This window comes from Paralichthys olivaceus, chromosome 2 (assembly GCF_024713975.1).
Source record: "Paralichthys olivaceus isolate ysfri-2021 chromosome 2, ASM2471397v2, whole genome shotgun sequence".
Taxonomy (NCBI): Eukaryota; Metazoa; Chordata; class Actinopteri; order Pleuronectiformes; family Paralichthyidae; genus Paralichthys; species Paralichthys olivaceus.
Genome location: NC_091094.1, coordinates 17,142,711 through 17,163,825, shown reverse-complemented (window position 1 = coordinate 17,163,825; position 21,115 = coordinate 17,142,711). Strand labels below are relative to the sequence as shown.

The following is a 21,115-nucleotide window of genomic DNA, read 5'->3' as shown; positions in this document are numbered from 1 at the left end:
GAGGAAAGCTGCCATTCACTGCGCCCTATGTGTCCAACAGGGCTGAAAGGATTACAGGGAGAAGTGTATGTGATTTTGAAGAAAAAAGCGCAGGCTGGAGTCTTTTCATGAGACTCTTGAGGATATAAAAGACTTTTCACCCATTATGAGGAATCTTAAAGCCGTCTTTAGTTTTGACCCGTGCATCTTTGTGTGCTATTTACTGCAGAACTCATTTATCAGATGAATGTAAAAAAAACACACTCGATGGGTGTGTGTGTATTAGTCTGAGTAAGAAAAATGGATGTCTATTCATCTGCTCTCACAACATGTATGAGTGATAAAAGCACAGCAGTGGCTCAGTCACCAGCTGTGTGTGTCTGAGTACTGCAAACATGATGCATTAATATCTAATGACCCAGACTGGATTTCACAAGAACATTAGGATGGGCAGGACCAGGGACTTTCATCAGGGCCCTGCCTACAGTGTCACAGACAGACAGGTCTGAACATGACTGGTAAACACCACAAATGGTGGAAAACAAACACCATAAAAAGCTATGGTTGTTTGTAATTAAATGCATTAACTAAAATCATTTGATTCAAGTGTTTTTGAGGCTGATGATGAGTCAACAACACTCTCACTCTCAGACAGGCTTGTGTGTCTGTTGGTTTAAAATGAAAGGTCAGTGAGCTCGGGCCTAACTGAACCACAAAAGCTCTTCATTCTCCCTTAAGTATCTAAATCCTCTGTAAGTAAACTCAACTTTGACATTTACAGCACAAAATGTCAGTTGGATTCTCTGCATGACCTCAATTAGTTTTTTTCCCTAAACACGTGATCATTCTTTATTTTGTGATCAACACAAAAATAAGAGTTGATCTCAAAGACAAAATCTCTGGCTGAATCTCTGCTGCCCTCTAGAGGCTACATTGTCAAACGACATGTCCCTCAACGACGTATGGTTATTATATGCTGATTATAAATGACACAAACTCTCACTGAGCTGTGCTTCCCTCTGCTGGTGATACAGTAAACTTCACTTTACTCCTCTGAAAAGGGCATAACTATTGTGTTTAACTTTATTGAGTAGCATTTTTAAGTCATTCACAGCAAAAAAAAACTAAATGGCTTTAAATGACATTTTCCTAACTTTATTAATTTAGTAGTTGTCATGTTTTCTTCAGCTTTGAAAAGAGCCTGTTTTTGTCAATAAGAGATGATGATGATGAAGGTTGTGTTGCTTCTCTACTCAAATTTGCCACATCCATCTTAACTTATCTTCTACTGATCCATTCCTCTATATTATTATGAACTGTGTATTTATTAATAAAGTCTCATCATTGTAATTCACACTTCAGAATCTGTGACTCCTTCAAACGTGGAGATAAATCAGTTAACCAGGCTTTCTCTGGAGAAATGTCCATATAATCCAATAGACTGTACTAAATCATACAGAATGAATTTGTACTTCTATCCTGGACCACTAGAGGACACCAGAGTTGTTCTGTTCATCCACTGGCGGTTACCCAGTTCTGTTCAAACCAGACACATGGGTTTGTTTGAATACTCCATGTTTTCTGTTTGAGACGAAGTAGTTTGAGGATTTTCTTCGTCATCTGTCTGAAAATCAAAGAAGCGATTAGTCACCACTCACTTACCCTCATCTAAACTTTTTCAACAATAACATCAAAAACAACTTGAGGAATGTAAGTATATGTGGTATGATTATGATAATAAATAAATCAATAGGTTTTGTTGTTGTAAAGTTTCAGGGTAACTTACCTCTGTTCGGTTCGATGTTACGACCGCGACCATCCCGGAGCAACAACACCGCAGCGCTAGCCGGTTAGCAGTCGCGGGTAGCATTTAGCCTAGCTCCTTAGCCTGAGCTAACCAGGTAACGATGAGCTCTGTGGGCGTGGCTCAGTTGTCAGTCTTCACTCGGCCCGCCTAGCGTCCACACGCGCGCCTCCTTTTTGCCCATATATGGGTTAGCCCGGAACTAGGAGGAGTCAGGCCCCGGCAAGATGGCGCTGGGTGAAACGCCCACTACGAGCCTCATTTTCACTCTTCAGAAACCAACGGGTGACGTCACGGACACTACGTCCATCTTTATATACAGTCTATGGTTGAGACAGGGAAAGTTAGAAGATAGGAAAACAAAGACGAGGGATAACAAGGAAAATGATGCTGAATTATGAAGCATGCATTATTACTTCAGTTTGGATTTTGTTTTCTAAATTGGCTTTGGGGAAATCAAAAAGCTCTTTATAGTGGTATTTTGTTAATATTTGTGTGTTTCTTTTTTATTCCCCCTTCATTTTAATTTATACGATACAAGATGTGTGTTTTGTAAACTGAACAGGATCCCTTTTAATTGGAATGGCCAATTGTTGGAATGTATGTTTATCTGTTTGTATGTATGTTTGTCTACAGCACAGAGTATTTTTGGATGACAGAGTTTAGCTCAGGTCTTTTAACATTGTACAAAACTGCTTTTCATCATTACGCTTCATTTAGCTGACGCTTTTTTTCCAAAGCGACTTACAATAAGTGCATTCAACTGTGAGGGTACAAACCCAGAACAGCTAGAATCAGAAGTACATTAGCTTCAAAAAGCCAAAGTACAAAGTGCTACATGTAAGTGCCTTTTATAAGTGCAACTGAACTTAATTGTTTTGTTTGTTTTATTTTGATGATGGTTATTCGACCATCAGGTGTAGTCAGAAGAGAATGAATGAATGAATTGGCCGCGGGTAAAGTTAAGGACAATGTCAGTCGATTTATCCACTTGAACAATTTTAACCAAATTTAATTTGAAGATAAAATGAGAGTAGATTAATGTGAGTAGGGATTCTTTTGTCATGGTTACACAAAAACATACTCACAGCCTTTCCTGTTTCATGTTTCATGTCACTTCCTGTTTTACTTCGATACCCCCCTGTGTGTCTCACTAATTACCTCCCCCTCTCTGATTTGTTTCAGCTCTGTCTAGTTAACTTCAGTTCAGTTAGTATATATGGTGTGTGTCTCCCACTGTCCTGTGCCAGTTCGTCTTGTCTCATACGTAGTTTACCAGCGTTTTTCCTAAGTGCTGTTTCATGTTTTTTTACCACGTTTTGACCACGTTTTCAGATTCAGCGAATTAGCCTCACGTTTTTGGATACCTTCGCCTAGTCTCTTGCCTTCTTGTGTACCGAACCCTGACTGGAATAAACCTACTACAGTTTATTAAAACTGGACTTTGTCTCTGAGTTCTGCTTTTGGGTCCTCAGTTTACGGTCTTGCAATAAAAAAGGCTCAGGTATTTTGTATTTTTTTTGTTACATAAAAGTCTTGAATTTAGATAAATCAGATAGAATTTAGATAATTAGATTTAAGAAATAACAATGACATTTACAAATAATGTTTATGTGACTGATATGTGGCATTCTGTTACAAGATAATAACATTATTAGGAAACAGATTATCAGTGCAACCAAATGCTAGTCCATGGCACCACAGGACTGGAGGAAAAACATTTTAACCACTAATACCCTGATGTGGCCCAAAAGCCATCAATTAATACTCATGGAGCCACAGAGCCAAGAGGGTCTCTCTCTGCTTCTCTCTCTCTACAGGAACATTTTTACCTTATAGCGTGTGGATGCCAGAATCAAGCAGATGTCAGTAAAGTGGTCCCTCGGTAGGTGAGGCTGATGAACACTAATGGAAGTGGTTACCTCACCAGGAAAATGGACCACTCGGTGATGGTCCATTTGTACAGAGGGAGAGCCGGTGGTTTGACTTAAATAAGGGGAGAAGTGAATATTTGCTCTCTTGGCCTGATACTGTGAGGCACTTGACAGAAACAGATGAAATTGTAAGAGAATGTATCAATATTATTTATTATATAACAGATGTAATGATATGCATTATCCACATTTAAACAATAAGTTTAAATCAGTTTCAAATAGCACTCCAGACACTGAGACAGTTTCTGAGGAATTCCGCTCTTCCTTGAAAGTTGTTGGTATATCTTTAGCCCCACATATCCAACGCTGCTTCCACCATGGCTTGTCAATTACCTCACTCGTCATCACAACCCTCTTAACTTTCCAACCGAGCTCTCCGGGGTTCTCCACTCATCTTTGCAGATGTACTCACTGTACAGAGCTGTGCTCACTCATGCTTCCTCGAGCTTCCATCAACCATTAAGATGAATGTGAGGGGTGAGAATGTTTTTCTAGACTTCACCAAATATATATGTGGAGACTGTACTGAAGCTGCTCTATGGAACTGCGGGTTGTTGTTTTATCACCTCAAGTCTCATGACCTGTTATGGTCTCAGGCGGAAGTTAACCTTGCTGCTCAGAGGTTGTTTGGGTATGTTCCTGTGGCTGTTCGACAGAAAGGGCCTTCATTTATTCACTAATGGTCCTTATAAAAAAGCACTTTTCCAGTCTTGATTATTTACAGTACAGTTTTTTCCATTCACAAGCTTTTCTACAGTTCATATATGTGCAGCTTATTCTCTATCACAAAACACTCAAACACTGCAGACGCAGCCGTCAGGGGCAATCTGGGGGCTTCATTATCTTGCCCGAGAACACTTTGACATGTGGAATGGGGAGTATGCGGTCAGTGGATGGGGTTCGCTCTATCTCTTAAGCCACAGCTGCCCATCAGAGGGCCATCAGGATCATCAGGTTGATATGCTCCTAAATTGTTTCCTTGATTAAAACACATGTCCACCTCTATCTAATTTTAGTTTGGCTAAACAGATGAGCTGTGCTGAAAGATGTAGTAAACATTCATTCACAGAGCGCTTTGTTAGGGACACTACACTGATGTTAAAACAGCTTCAGCTCTATGAGGGTAAATGTGTCGGGGACTTGTCTTCCTTGTGATAGAAATTGCCAAACCCCATGATATAAATCATCAAATTACAATGAAGACAGGTTTCAAGGTTAAGGTTGGGGTTTAGTCAAGTAGTAGTTATATTTAAGGTTGGAGTAGGACTCCAAGAAAAAAGAATGGAAATCAATGCTGTGTGTGTGCGTGTGTGTGTTTTTCGCCTTGTTTCTGCCTTATTTTTAACATGTTCATAGCCTTATTGTATTTTATGTAAATATTGTATTCTTATGTAAATTTGGTCGGTATTCCAGAAAGGACAGCACAAGAATTTAAATTCATCTCTGTTCTCTGTGTATTTGACAATAAAATCTTTGAATCTTGAATCTTGAATAAAGGAAACTGGATCAGAGGCAAACACTAACTCAGGCCCTGCTGCATGTGTTCATCATCTTTTATTCTTATTTCCCATTTGTCATAAAAAAAAAATAGATAGATAGATAGATAGATAGTGAACCCTCTGCTGACAGTTCACAGGAAAAAAGAGAAGGAATGGATGAAAAAGATGGAAATAAGAATTTGATGTCCGTTTCAGTAGGGCTGGACGATTATGGGAAAAACAATAATCCCGATTATTTTGATTCCTATTGAAATCACGATTAATAAACACGATTATTTGTTGATTGGCAGTGGAGATATCTTTTTCAACTTCAGCGCGACATTTATCATACAAAGCAGGCAGTGCCACTCTGCTGAAGTGTTTGCGGGATGGCAACACATACCGCTTGTCCATCGTCTTCACCAGTGTTTTGAACCCTGGGTTGCTAACTGTGCTGATGGGGCACATGTCCTTCGCTAGCATGAACGTCACCGCCTCCGTTATCTCTCGCTGCAGCCGGGAGCCGGTGAGATATGGAGCGGCATTGGAAAGAGTGTCCTCAATGGAGGACTGTGTTGCGGTGGCTGAAGTTGACGCTCTTGCACTTTTTTGGGTCTTTTGCTCTGTCAGTACTTTGTCATAGACCACTTTATAGCTGAACTTTAAATGGTTAAACATATTTGTCGTGTTGCCCTGGGGTGCAGACACGACGGCGTAACAAACTTTGCAAACAATCTCCTTCTGCTCTACGTCCAACGATTTGAAGCCAAAATGTCTCCAAATGACCGAACTTGCCCTACTTTTCTTTTCAACTAAAGGCTCGGGCTGCTTTTCTGCCATGTTGTCAATCGCTCTTTCCACAATCGATCCACAAACTCACTGCTGCAGCTGGTGCCTTCACTCTGCTTTACAGCGCAGTAATTTGCATACAGGCAGCGCGGCGGCACATTAATCGTTTTTCTTCGATTATGAGCGTGAGAGGCCGAAATCGTGATCAAATTTCTATTAATCGTTCAGTCCTAAGTTTCAGCGATTGGCAGCCTTCAAGTCATGGAGCCACGCGAAGAAGTTAGTAACAGACTGGAGGGCCACGTCTTTGCCTTGCTGCTTGCCGGGGTCCTTGTTTAACTCCCACTTGTAGTACGTCCTGATCGTGATCACGTCGAAGTCATAAAGACAGTCAAAGAACATCCGCAACAGCTCTGATGGAGGGAGGACGACAAGATATTTCAAACAATTAGAATCATTGTGCACAGAAACAGATTCATGGTGTCTGAAAGTAAAATATATATATGAGTAATGAGACTCACGGCTAGGGTGATCCATCTGCACCATCAGGACCTGCAGGGCAGAGAGAGCCTGCAGCTGCTTCTCCTCATCATGCAGGTATTTCTTCAGCAGTGTGGCTCGCTGTCTCATCAGATCGTGGTCCACAATGTAGTAGTTTTCATCAGCTGAGGTAAAAGAAAGGAAAGCTTCATTAAACACTGACAGGACCATCACCTCATCATATTTAGTCTGTTATCCATATTCTCTCATAAGGAAAGTGAAGAACTTGACTTACAGATGATTGTTGACTGGCAGATGCAGGTCGTCAGAGTTCTGATGAACGTGTTGGAGGAGGTCTGCTGCTCATCGAGGTTGTTCTACACACAAACATGTTTATTAACGCACATGTAGAAAACAGCTGCAGTCCTCTCATGCAGAGGAAACATTCAGCCAGAACAACAACAGATTGTAGATTGAATTTGAACTGGAGGAACAAACCTCAATCCAATCAGCGATGGTGTGGTTGTCGGCCTTGTCCTGAATCAGTGTGTCCAGCTCCTTTTTCTGCTCTGCAGAGCTCAGCTTCTTCTTCTGACTCTCCTTCGTCTCCTTGCCCAGAGTGAACTCCACATTCTATAGACAGAGGCATAATGTTTAACATGTCTTGCACCTCCTGGTTCCTCCACTCCCCCCACTTGTAATTCACCATATTTAACAAAACCTAACTGTCAACTTTGAGTTGACCATAAAGAAGATGGCACAGAGTTTAAATCATGACCCATCTTCAGTTTCTTCTCTATTTTTGTTTCAAAGGAACTGACGTTTCCTCCAATATTCCACTTTCACTCGTACTAGTTTCTAAACCTGTTAATATCTCAAAAGCATAGTTGAAATTTCAGATCATCTTTCAGTTGGTGATGAAGCTAGAGAGTGACCTCTCACCTTTTCTGTCACAAACTTGTGGACGTCTTCATCCTCGGGCAGGAAGTCTTTCCACCGGAGGCCGGCCTCCTTCCACATTATACCTGCCTTCTCACGGCTCTGATGAGAAGATACACATAGTTACTGACTGATTCATAAACACATCCACTGATCATTATATTACATAGAATCTAGACAATGGACATAAGGAGACACATATGGAGACAGTTCTCACCATTGCTTTGCACAGTCCATTGAGGATGTGAACCAGCAGGACTCCAGCTGTTCCCAGAGGGATCAGAGGCTTTGAAATCTCCCTGGAGACAAAACCAAGGAACAAATTAACAGTGAATGAATGAGAAATTAAAAACTTTCCTTCTCTTCCTTTTGGCTACTTACCTGAAAAGCACTCCCATTGGGATCCCACCTTCAAGGAGCATGGGAGTGAGCAGCTCTGACAGGTACAGCCAGATTTTGGGGATATCTATTGCCAGGTCCTCAGTTTCCTCGATGATTCCCTGAAGCCTGAACAAACAGAGAGCACACATCTCAATATGTATTTGAAGATTTAACAAAACAAAACAAAAAAAACTAGTTGAAGGTTTTTAATAAGATGACGAAAAGAAGATTTTCCAACTGAATTAGCATTTGGCTGGTTTTGTTTTTGTGAAACCTCTGTGGAACTCAACACTGACCCTTTACAGTACTGCTCAGGTGGGAGGATGCCACTCTTTATGAGCTGGTGCAGCAGCAGGCCCATGCGCTCCCTGGTGGTGGCGTTGCGGTCCAGCGTGTACTCCAGCCCTTTTCTCACAAAAAGGAATAGCAGCTGAGTGCTCTTCAACTCTTGCACACACTGCAGCGCCTCCTGTTGGGACAGTGAGGGACATAACACAGACAGAGATAAATGATGATGTTTACAGAAACTTCAGTGTAACGGTCATAACTGTAACTATTACTGCGAGAAGTCAAAGTGCTGCTACCGCTTCACATTAAAACTGTTCACCCAGCAAACTACACAGCGACTTTTATTGTGAGGCAGCCACAGGAAATGAGTGAGGTAAGGAACTGTCAAGGAAAGTGGTGCTAAAGGTATCATTTCATTCTTCTAACAACTGCTCATCAGCGTACCTTCATGTCATTGATGTTCAGGTACTCCTTGATGATGGCGCTGGACTTCTTTTCAAGCTGTTCCTCCGTCAAACTGGGCTTGGTGGAGTTGAAGGTGCTGTGGTGCTGATACCATCGACCGACTTGTCTGTCAGGCTGCTGGTTGAACTGCTGGCCTTTCTGTCGGTCGGACTGCTGGTTTAACTGTCGGTTGTCCCGTCCATCAGACTGCTGATTGAACTCTCTGTTGTCCCGTCGGTCAGGCTGCTGGTTGAACCGTTGATTGTCCCGTCGGTCAGGCTGCTGGTTGAACCGTTGATTGTCCCGTCGGTCAGGCTGCTGGTTGAACCGTTGATTGTCCCGTCGGTCAGGCTGCTGGTTGAACCATCGGTTGTCTCGTCGGTGGGGCTGCTGGTTGAACCGCTGGCCCTCCAGATTAGCCTCTTTGCGGATCTCACCAATGGTCTTGGGGCCCTGGTCCTTGTGCCGGGGAACCCACTTGTTCTGTAATGGGTGGAAGGGAGAGAGATGGAGAGTGCAGGACACAGGTGATTAATGATAAATATTTTACTAACAGTTCCACTTTTGACAAGATCGACCCAAACAAGGAATATTAGACGTCAGAAAATATATACTTTCTTAGAAGAGCCGAAATAAGAAAATGAGTTATGTGAAATGTAAATAAAATGTTAATTAATAAGGGACTGATAACATATTCAACATAATACCTATAGTCATGAACACAAAATACATAAATGAGAACAAGATAGGACAAATAATGTAAGAAATGATTAAACCCACTGATCCTTCAGTAAACAGGATAGTGTTGGATGATCAGCACAATGTGACATAGAATCATATTTCCAAGTAATATGGTGCAATGCTCTGTTGATTCTGCTGAACTAATACATTCTTTGTCAGATTTTGCTGATAGTGGTCCACACAGTGGATCAGTGAATGTGTTCTGACATTTTCATTTTCTTTGCATAACAATTTTGAAAGCAGGTCTCAGCACTGATGGACTTGCATCACTCATTGTGATCTGATTGGTTCTATTCATAAGCACTTTGCTTTATTTGTCTCATGATTGCCAGTGCATATCCTTGTGTAAATCTGTGGTTTGTGTTGCTTCTGTAACTTACAAGTCGAAGTTCAAGCACATCCTGCAACATGAAGCAGATCCTGTTGCTGGTACTCTTCACCGTTACAATCTGCTTCATCTGATCAAAACACTCGTCCAAACAAGTCTGAAGACAAGCACAAATTAAAACTTAATCCAGCTACACATTCATTAGAACTAATATACATGTAATGAATATGCATGTGAACTTAATTTCCTCTCTACCACACACTTCCTCTATATGTAACTGTGAGTGTTGTACCTTTCTTATCCCAAGTTCTAGCTGCTTGCCGATGGCAGACACTAGGGTGCACAGGCACTCCAGGGACACCTCATCATTGTCCTTGAGCAGCTTGGTAATGCAGTCGCACGCGATGCCATCTGTGAGCATTTTAAGTTTGTACAGCTCACCGAGGAACTTCAGGTTACTCACAGACTCCCTTTTGGCCTTGTATTTAATCTCCTCTAACTCTTCAGTGAGCTGCTTCTTCTCCTGGTCCTGTCAGGGAAAGATGTTGAAAATATTATGGATCAAGAAAAAGAAACTTTAGCGGAGGGATAGTTAACTTTATATCTCTAAAACCCAGATGTTTAACATAACAGTTCCAAATATAGATAAGATTCTGTAGCATCTTTGCATAATGCTTTCACAGTATGTGGTTGTCTTTGGATCCCCTCCATCAGTCACTCAAGTTCAATCACCATGACTTCCTTTGTGCATAAATGAAAAACCCAACTGGTAGTTCTTAATACGTTACTGTACCCCTGAAGCAGCCTCCAGCTCCTCCTGTTTCTTCTTCAGGATTTCATTGTCATCTTTGTCTTTCTCAAACTCCTTTTGACAACGTAGGAGCAGAAGCCTGTTGAAAGTGACTTTCAGTCCATCTGGGGTGTGGACTGTGAGCTGCAAAGAGAGAAAACAGGACAGGAGAGGACGTGTGGTCGGGTTATGTAGTGCAAATGGCTTCTCAGTTCCTCGATCCCATTACTTTGACCATTGGCCCAGAACTATGGCACTAAATTCATGTCATCAGCCTGGTAGAGGTATGTGTAAACTAGGACTTGAATGGTAAACACCAATCCAGGAGCACATTTCTGTTACATATACCAGACATGGTTATCATATCATTCTTATTAAAGTGATTGTGTCCTTATTAGTAGATCACAGACACATATTGTGCTCCTTCTCTGAACCAATTCCTCACACTTGAAGGCTTTTTGTCACTATCTAAGCTAAAATATCAACACACAAACATTCACAGGCTTAATTTCAAAGAATTCAAAAGGCCATACTTACCATCTTGAGGCTTTGGCACATTTTGGCATAGACCCCTGAAAAACTTGGCTCTGAGATGGCCTTTTCGAAGGTGAGCTCTACGACTCCGCTCAGCCTCTCCTTGGTGTCGATGTCGAGTTCAGTCACCTGATTCACCAGGATATCTAACTTTTCGGGGGTCACTCTGTTAAGGATGCCGCGGAACAGTTTGAACACCACTTGGGTCTTGACCTGCTCTGGATCGTTCTCTGGCTTTGCGCAGCTGTGAACACCTGTCCTCACTGAAGACTCCCAGGGGTTCTCAGCCTTGTGCAGCTTCAAGTCTGCTGTCACTTTCCAGGGGATGACTTTCCTCTGGATCTGCTCAGAGGGACGTGGTTCACTATCTAATCTCGTACTAGTTGACATGGTTCCTGTCTCAAGTTGAATATTTTATGTTGGTCCTTCAGAAAATATGATGCAGATGCTTCTTGCCGCCTACATATATAGGGTCAAGATCAAAGGCAGGACAGGATGCTTTGATCAATAGGCAGTTAAACTACAATAAACTATACTAAACTATAAATAAAGCAATAAACCCTAAAAATTCCTTTAATGTAGTGCTTTATGATGTATTTGTATGGCGGTTGAGGGCTCAACGTACTGCAAATCAAGAAAACACTTGCAAATTAAAAGTTTCTGTATTTGCTTGTGTTGTGACCTTTTGCAGCATATGTGTCGTCAAATGGATGAATTGTGTTTTCTCTATTTGCATGGTTTTCTACATTTGTAGCACATTGAGCTCTCACGGCCACAGTTGACTGTAGATGGACCGCAATTTTATACAATGAACATCATATTGTATTTAAGAAGACATGAAACTAGAGATAACTCCTTATAAACTCATAAACTCCTTATGTTTACTGACATTATGAATCAAGTGAGAATCATTTTCTCATAGACTTCTACAGAAACTACTGTTGGAGTCATCCTCTGCTGGTCATAACACAGAAAAGTGAGCTTTTCCAATCCAACATTTTTATAGGAGTGATATAAAGCCCTGATTTCATGTTTATAGGGAACACTGCAAAAAAAGAAAGAATGGAATATTGTGTTTTTGTAGAATCAGTTGAGATGCTGTTGTAAGCTTGTGATCATTCATTAAAATTGAAATCTACATGGGTTGCATTTAAAGGTTCAGTGTGTAGATTTTAGTGACATCTGGTGGTGAAGTTTCATGTTGCAGCTGAATACTCCTCACCTCACCCTCTCCTTCCAAACATGAGAGAGAACCTGTGGTGAACTTCAGTTGTCATGAAAACTCAAAAGGTTTTAGTTTGTCCAGTTTGGACGACAGTAAAAAACACGTCTGCCTCCACAGAGAGGACCCCCCTCCATGTAAATATAAAGTATTTAAATATAAAGAGCTCATTCTCTGGTAAAGAAAACAACAATTCATACAATTTAGATGAAACACACTAGTGAAAACATCACAAGGATTATTTCACATTCAATTTCTGCCAAAAATCCCTTTCACCTAAATCGTACACACTGAACCTTTAAGGGGACTGATATGCACTTTACTGAGTGCCATTGTAGCTCACGTTTATATTATCTGCCTTTGTCATGTGTCTGCACTTTAGGTTCTGAGATCCTACTTACATAGCAAGTCAAGGGTTTCCCCTCCACTCAAAATTCTTGCAGCTGCTGCTTCAGGATCAGAGCAGACGCACCTTATGAATCCTGTATCCTTGCACAGTGCTGCATGTCCTCCCTCCTCACTCCCCCACTGACCTGTGCTCACTTTACACATTTAAACACTAATTAGATGTAATTAGGATCTGAACAGTAGTGAACCCTACTTTGTGTTTGTTTGATTCGCTCCAGAGTTTATGAGAAGTATTTATACAATTTGATAGTCCACCATTTTGCATGCATGCACTTCAACATCAATTAATAACTAAATAACTTTTGTGTGTGAAGAGCGACAGACAGGCAGACACGCACACACACCAAAAAAATTCCTCCTGCAGATTATGACATAAAACAGTGTTTAACTTTGTTGTTGCAGAAGATCTGACGCCCCGTTTATCCAGGAGCATACATATTGTACGTGTGAGTGATTAGAAAAGAGCAGAGGAGCTAAATCTCTCATTAATGAGCCTGGTTGCACTGGCAGCAAGGCCACCTTACTGAGTGTTTCAGCACACAAGCCTTGGTGCATTGATATGTAGAGTGTCAAAATAATTACATTACGATTTATTTTATTATTTATCAATTTATTTGTTTATGTATTTGTTTATTCATAAGTTGGAGGGGTTGGTCCCCGTTGCTAAAAAAAATCAGAGGGGAAACACTGAAGTTCGTAGCACTGTAGCTTTAAACACGTAGTATTAACTGAGGATGATTCAGATGTGTGCATCAACATTTTTTAGCAGCTCAAAGCTACATTTTAGCAGCTCTCTCAGAAATTTCACTAAAACTTCGTTTTCAGTTTAATGCAAGAAATCATAGGTTCCACTACATGTCTACACATGTTTAGAATGAATAACGTTATCCTTTAGAGATCATAAACCAATTTGTAAGGATGGACTCATACTTGTGTGTAAAAAGTGATTTCAAATATTGATTTCTTAAAGTTTTCAGCATGTATTGGTGGTATTCAGTTACTTAAATGCAATTCCAAAATGTACTATACTCCGGCCAAGATGTAAAATCCTGTATCCAAAGCATGCTAACTTCCTGTGTGTCTGAATGTGTACCCACTGTAGTATTATGTGTGCCAGGTCCTAAAATGCGTACGAGCATTTGTATCAAAGAAATTCCCATTCCTCTACAACCTTCCCACATCTAGGATCTGTTTCTCTAACAGCTGAGGGACTTTGCATTCCCTCTTTTCTCCCTCTTGGCAGATCAATCCACCTGCCCTTCCTCTATAGAACAAAGATGCCACATCTGAAATACAGATAAAGCAAACAGAACAAATGTGCTACCTCCGGAGCATGGCATCACACATTTCGGTAAATCTATGATAAAGTCACAAAAGGAATCTCTCTTCCTTGAAGACTCGCAGATACTGTCCCCTCCCAGTATCTGTCGGGCTGAGCAGGCAAAGAGAATAAATCATCCCTTTTCATGTGGGAGTCGAGCTTTGAAAATTAACATTTCCCTCCTATTAACGAATGCTACTAAGAGAGGAGCTCTTGGTTGATATATGTTGCAGGTTGTTCTATGATACACAAATTCCTCTGTACTCTTTACACAAAATGATGCAGAGAGTTTCGCAAAAATGTTCCTCAGGCACACTGAAGTAATTCCAACAGGCATGACCTCCAGTAGCCAGCTATGAGATGGTGAGAAAGGATCCAGGCAACGTTCTCCTTCTAGCACTCCCTTTTTTGAATGTCATACAACTTGTTGTTATACTTTTTGTATAAATAACTAAGTGTAACACATTGAATGTCTTCCTGGAGATACTACATAAAACCATACATCATTATTCCTCACATCCCTTCCTCTCCACAACTGATGACTTTTCACTCCACCTGTCATGGCTTGTGCCGTTTCCGTGGTGTTTTCCATGTCCCTCCTCCTTTTCCTCCTCGGGTGTGCGTGGGTGTGGTCTCTACTCCTGGCATGAGTTCTACACCTGGCTTCAATCATCCTCATCACCAGCGCTACAAATACCCAGGTCTCTCCTCCACTCCTTGCCAGGTTGTTACAGTCACTCCTGTGGTTCACACTCTCAGCTTCACTCGTAGTGTTTCTTAGAAAAAGAACCTCCTCGCTTGTTTTTTGTACATGCGACTCACTTTGTTTTTTCCCCTGCCTCAGGATCGCCAGAGCTCAACCCGCATGCCCTTGCTCCTGCTCACCCTCAGCCAGCCTTCAGCCTGTTACCTGCCTGCCACAAGCTTTTCATTAAAAAAAAAACTCATTTCACAAATGACATGAATGAGAAAAGGGCTCTGGACATGTGAGGAGGTTCACAGTTCAGTCCTTCAATAATCCAACACATTCTTCTCTTGAGCCACACCAGTGTTGCCAGTGTTTGACTGACAATAAATAGAATAGGACAACATGGCGTTCATCAAGAAAGGTCTTCAGAGATTTTCACAATGAGTTTATAAAGATAGACAACATGACAGCCCACAAAAGTGAAGCCAAAACATCTGGATTGCCACTGGGTGGCTACAGTATAGGTCCTAAACCCATCTTCCTCCATATAGCAGATAAACTAAATACCCAAAGTACACAAATATATTTTTGGCAATTATGGTTCCTGTCACTTTAGGAACACTGGTTATACTGGTGTATGTTCAAGTGTTTATAGTTCAGGTAAGTTTAATTTGTTTTTCTATGCTATGAGCACAGGGTGGAGCATCATGACTGATGCTAAGACTGCCTTGCGATTGGTCATTAATTTCTTTATAAAATAATTTAGCAGTGATGCTTGAAAAACCTAGATGGTCAATTAAAAAAAAAATATATATATATATATTAACCTGTTTCTCTAGTTGTGTCTCTGGTAACCAAGGGCTGGGTTGTTTTTAAGTTTTTAATGTTTTAATTTTTTTAATTGGGCTTCCCCCAATCAATGCTTTTAGGCTTAAGGTGTTCTGGTTGCAAGGACACTTGTTTCTTTGTGTCTCATTCTTTTCTTATTAACATCTCATTTTGAAATTAACAGATACATTGGTGCAATCACTTCAAACAAATGGCAGAATGCTATTTAATCAAAGTAAAATAATTAAATTGGTTCCGGCACTGTTACATCTCCGTCTTTTAATTAAATGAATAAGAGAAAAAAAAACAGGTATCATCTGCCTTCAACACACAGTTCTGCCTCAAGGAGCTTCGTGCCTTCTGTATGATTTGGGAGAAGAGAGAACGGTATGCAAACACTGAAAATAAAGTATCTATGTGCTAACACAGAGCAGTTTCATAAGAAGAAAAATTCCCTGTATTTTCAGTGTTGCCTTTCATATTTCAGGATGTCAGACACTGACAGGAAACTGTTGGCGGATTTGATTCATTCCTTGAGGGACATTTTCCTTTTATGTGAACTGAAATCAAGAGAAAGTCACATCCACTCAACATACTGTAGCATGAAGCCCATGAGCCCAAATGTACTGACTGCATTCAATGTGTTTACTTTTACCATTTACAATCCAATTTGTTGTCCTCTTACTAAACTTTTGAAAACGAGTCCGATGCACCAGCACTTTTATCTCCAATCTACGCAGAATGAAGATTTTAGGAATGCATCCTATAATTTCACACCTGCCTGCCTGGTTGTGAGGCTGACACTTGCTGTTGTACGTGGGGCTGCTCATTGGAAGTTCTCATTTAGTCTTGCAGTAAAATTCCACTATCTGTCAGTGACTGCAGATTTAATTTACTGCATGTTTTTTTTGACATTGCAGCTGCATACTGATTTGTCCAGTGCTAAGATCAATTCCACTCAAGTTTATACATTACTCTGCATATGAAGCTACCAGCTACTTTAGTAAGTGTAGCTCGGCATAAAGACTAGAAACCAGGGAAACAGCCAGGGTGGGTCCTTCCAAAGGCAACACAGTTTGCATACCACAGCTTCTAAAGCTCTGCAAGTTTGTTTGTTCTTATCCGATGGAAAAAGAATCTGAATGCTTCCTGAGGTCTTCTGATTTTTTGGTTTAGTAAAAGCACCAAATAATAGAACACTGTAATAGTAACATATACATACACATTGTATAAACACATTATTCAGATATGCACAGTAGTTTTAGATACACTTCTTACTATAATTAGCATAATTCACTCTATGGTGGCGTCATCTCTTATGTCCATTGAGGACAGATATCCATAAACTGTTGAGAAAACCCAAAAAATGTGCTGCTTTAACTGGAGAGCATGTTTAATAATTATCACATAAGACTATTTTTGGTATTAGACTGGAAGCATGTGAACAAGAACTTTTGGGCTATAGAATTACAGCCTGGAGGTAACTTAGGTTTCAGACATTTAGCGATGTGCACACTTAATATTTTCTCACCAGATTACTTATGTAACATGGTATAAAAATAAGTAGACAGGTAGAGCAGGTTGGTTTTGTATGAAATGTAAATTGTACTTACCGTAGTTACTTCACCCCACTGGATGTCAGAAACAACAGTATTAATGTGGATGTGGACTGACAGGGTTGGACGAGCTGAGTGGTAAGAGGAGGTTCACAGCACTTTTACAGAGGGAGTCACTGTCCTGGTTCTGGGTATAATCTGTCAGGAAAGGCTGTGAACTGTTTATTGAAGAATAGAAATGAATCATAGTTTACATCAGCACGCCATTCCCAAGAATAACACACTCATATGTAAATGCTATGAGAGATAGGAAGTGGAAACTCACAGTGGGTCAAAGTGCAAACAAAAAGCTAGTCATAGTCAAACGTGTTAACAGTAAGGAAGCCAGAGGAAATCCATGAGGGAGTTAGACATGAGAATAGCCCATCGTCTGTGACCAGAGTGATGGAGAGCAGGACCACAGTGTCCTGCCCTGGTGATATATTGGCCAGACTATTTATTGATTGGCTCTGCCCTTCTGCCTTGATACATCATCTCATCTTTGTTTAGAGAGTAGGATCCAGGACACGTTGCACTTCCATTGAAAGCTTGCAAGATAAAAGCACCTTGCATTGGTAGTGAGGAGCGGCGTGTCTGCGTGATGATGGATCAGGTCATCTGCTTGGTCCCAGGGCCTGACTGTGGAGCGTCATCTTCATCAGACAATGCCTGACAGGACGTCCATCATCGCAAAGTCCTGCCGATGGGCCTGGTCCCTAAAGCAATGCCAGTTTACATCAACACATCGGCAGCAACTTTATCATTTCCAGTCATGTACAGACACAAATTGAACCTCAGTGGTTGACTGTAATCATCAGGGGTTCAGGCCTAACTGCTGTTTACATATGAGTGTATTATTGTATATTGCCTCCTGTCAACCTCATTCTGAGAAGCATGCATGATGAAAAGATCAGGAAATGCATATTATTACATTTCATATGGAGTGTACATGGAGGCTGTACAGTCATCCAATCCCTCCTTCACACTGTTTCATTTAATTTTAGAAAATCACTGAAACATTGAGTGATAGAACAAATTTCAGCAAAGTATTACAACATCTTCTTGGACAGCTTTGTAAATGGAAGTAACAACTTTCTACGCCAGAGTGAAATCGACTTGATTCTGCATGTGTGGATTAGTCAGCTAAATTTATGGTAAAAAGTGCCTTCTTAAAATGTTTTTAAGTTAGATCTGTGTTTCATGAACAAGGACACATCTTCAGTATATCCTACAATTCCAAATGGCCTACAGCACCAGCTCAGGAGGTATAGTGTGGGTCTTCCACTAACCACAGGATCAGCGGTTTAATCCCCATCTCCTCTATTTCGCATTTCAGAATGATAGATACCCCCAAGTTTCCCCTGATGTTTGATAGAGAAAGAAGTGTATGGGTGGATGGCAAAACTGTGATGTAAAGTGCTTTGAGTGGTCACCAAGACTAGAAAAGTGTTGCATAAATAAAGATCATTGTTACTGCTGTACTGTGTCCCCGATTTTCTCTTGTCTCTCCTCTAGCTCCACCCTGATCAACCCATCAGTCATCAATGAGGTGCACCTGGCCAGTGGATTGAGGACCTTTAAAAACTCCTGTGTCAGGATCAGAAGGGAGGCTTCCAGTGTGGGGACTGCTGGGCCTCAGCCTGGGGATTTGAACATTGTGTGTATTGTGTTGTTTGATGTTAATAATTCCCATGGTTCTGCTGTTTTAAAGGTTTTCTGTTGATTCGTGTCAGTGGTGGTCAGTGACACATGTTGTTTGCCCCACGGGGGGCAACATAATCGTGGGGCGTAACAATCATTTGCAAGTTAGTTTGCACTAATGTGACAATCAACTAGTTTTATCACCAATGGCAAGTCAAGGACAAAGTTTGAAGTTAATGACATTTTAGATTCACATCTATGCTAGATGTTACTTTCAGTTGTACACCATGACAGCCCTCTGGACTACCATTGTGCCAAATGTTCTACACCATACTTACTTACCATATAAACTTATAGGAATCCACATTGTTGATCTTCTCACTGTATCAAGTAGTGGGCTTTATTTAACTCTACGGACCCGACAGGATCCCCATATTTTCTCAAAAGCTTTAAAGAAATCTTGCAAATTCAGTGTTTCCATGTATTAGCTACACCCACACCATCTCTACATCCCATATAATCCTATCCTAGTGTCTGGGCAGTATCTATTGCTGTAGACTTAAGTTAATAAACCTGGTGAGATTTGCAGTACTCTGTATGAGCTGATATTCTATATTTGGCACACACCCTGAAGTAAAGGTACAGTGTCGGTAGATTCACTGCACCGTGCTCAGTCCATGCACCACATGTTGAAACCTTGATACAACATTCCAGTAGAACTTGGGCATTGTGCATAATGTAAATCAGATGAAGACATGGTTGAAGCCGTGCAGTTATTTTATTTATATTTGGTTTCTGCATATTGGGGCTTCTTTTGATACAAGTCTTGTGAAACAGCTGTGAAGACAGGGCCGGAGCCAGGTTTAAGAAATACTGAAGTCATGAGTCCAAGCAGGAATAATTCTCCAAGAAACACCAGAAAATATCTAATCTTTCTTGTTGTATTATTCAGTTAACTTGTCTACACTTCTTTTTTCCTCCCAGCATGAGGATGTAATGTCATTTTAAAAACGTTTCCATACGGCAAGAATGAAAAATTCTGGTGCACATATAAGGCAATAGGTGAATGTAACTCTGTAAAGCGCTTTGATTGGTCATCGATGAGAAAAGCGCTGTATAAATACAGACAATTTACCATTTTACCATCTGTAGGCAGCACTGACGTTATATTACTTTGTGAAAGTGACATGGCGTCTTTAATAAATGTGTCAATTTGAACATGCAGTAGACATCGAGCAACTTTAGCACTGGAGTTAGCATTTGTGTGATTTGATTGGCTGGTACATGTGCAGCCCCTGTTACAAATCAAAGGTGCATCCAGAACACGTCCTGTTGCTCTTTGGGATTCTCCAGCAAAACAAGCAGGCATTCACTGACCTAACTAATTTTATCATCAACGCTCACGTATGTAGCTAGGTTACTATAAAGCCGCCATCAGCGCAACAAGCAGGTTTCGAAAACTGACAAATGAGGCCATTTAAGTATTTGCTAAAGGTGTGAGAGCAAGTAGATAGATCAGAGAGAGATTGTCAGGAGAGCAGAGGCCCTTAGACACTGATTGGAAAATAGGCACCTAGCAGCGGAGAGAAGAGCAAAGACATCAGAGGAATAGATTGTGTCAGTTGGCAGGGTGGGAAATGCATCAAGAAAACGCACCTCTTTGTCCTGTGAATTAGAACCATCAGATGGCTCAATCTGGCTTATTAGAGCTTGTTTGTCAAGTGGCTCCAAAATGGAGCTTGGCTTCCTTCCCACCCTGGGACTGAGCTAGTTTCAGGAGTGAGCGGAACGGACAGAAGAGAGGAGAGACAGAAGAGGTGAATGCAGAGCTACAGAAGAGTTTTATTAGACATGCTACAGAGATAATGCAGTGTACACAAGAGACCATGAGAGGGAAAACTCAAAAAGCAGGAAACCAAGTCGCACCTCCCCTTGTTAGAAAATAATTCATCCTTTAATTGTGCCTCAGAACTATACCAAATATTACATGAAGAACTGTATAAAATCAGACTTGGAGGAAAAAATATACATGACTATTATTTCTGAGAAAACATCTCAAGTCTGGAGGTCTTATTGTATCAAAAGAAAAAAAGTGGGATTTATCTTGACACTTGATTTTTTTTTCCTAAAATGCAACATTTCATTGTTTTAAAATGCTTGTTTTCTAATGATTTAAAGGAACACTAAAGGCACGGAAACTTTGGTCCAACCGAGTAGCCCTCTCTAGTAAACTGTCACATGATAATGAAATCACAGTGGACTCAGCTTCTATCTGCTTCCACAGCATGCAACACTTTCTGAGGCCAGATCCTATTGTCAATATACATGCTTAGAAAACCATTTTCACTGACAATTACACCTCACTGATGTGGAAAAAGCATGATAGGCTTCAAAAACACAGATAAAGAAATACGCAGCCATGAGCTACATTAAAATGGTTAATCTGGAGCAAGGCCTAAACCATGGAGTCAACATTGGGGGGGACCAAATTTCTCTCTTATAT

At 40.8% G+C, this 21,115-nt stretch overlaps 1 protein-coding gene, 1 long non-coding RNA gene and 1 other non-coding gene across 8 annotated transcripts; 1 reads left to right on the top strand and 2 right to left on the bottom strand.

Annotated features, from left to right (window-relative positions):
• Positions 1 to 5,252: 5,252 nt before the first annotated feature.
• Positions 5,253 to 11,354, bottom strand: LOC138413790 (eukaryotic translation initiation factor 4 gamma 1-like). The gene is made up of 13 exons (XM_069539558.1): positions 10,913 to 11,354; positions 10,379 to 10,519; positions 9,878 to 10,114; positions 9,638 to 9,742; positions 8,517 to 8,999; positions 8,081 to 8,253; positions 7,785 to 7,910; positions 7,621 to 7,702; positions 7,407 to 7,505; positions 6,963 to 7,097; positions 6,760 to 6,841; positions 6,506 to 6,649; positions 5,253 to 6,397 (listed from the first exon to the last, which is right to left on the bottom strand). Exons 1-13 carry the CDS (start codon positions 11,297 to 11,299, stop codon positions 6,222 to 6,224), a joined length of 2,370 nt encoding a protein of 789 aa, XP_069395659.1. The 5' UTR covers positions 11,300 to 11,354; the 3' UTR covers positions 5,253 to 6,221.
• Positions 10,580 to 10,657, bottom strand: LOC138406066 (small nucleolar RNA SNORD66). Its single transcript, XR_011239730.1, has one exon. It is a non-coding gene; the product is annotated as a small nucleolar RNA SNORD66 (small nucleolar RNA).
• Positions 11,355 to 11,570: 216 nt separating the features above from the next.
• Positions 11,571 to 14,808, top strand: LOC138413788 (uncharacterized). 6 transcript variants are annotated; one of them, XR_011246185.1, is made up of 6 exons: positions 11,571 to 11,885; positions 12,514 to 12,979; positions 13,657 to 14,093; positions 14,194 to 14,223; positions 14,344 to 14,584; positions 14,705 to 14,808. It is a non-coding gene; the product is annotated as an uncharacterized lncRNA (long non-coding RNA). The 6 variants fall into 6 exon arrangements; XR_011246183.1 differs by having other exon boundaries at positions 13,642 to 14,093; XR_011246186.1 differs by having other exon boundaries at positions 12,514 to 12,985.
• The last annotated feature ends 6,307 nt before the right edge of the window (positions 14,809 to 21,115 follow it).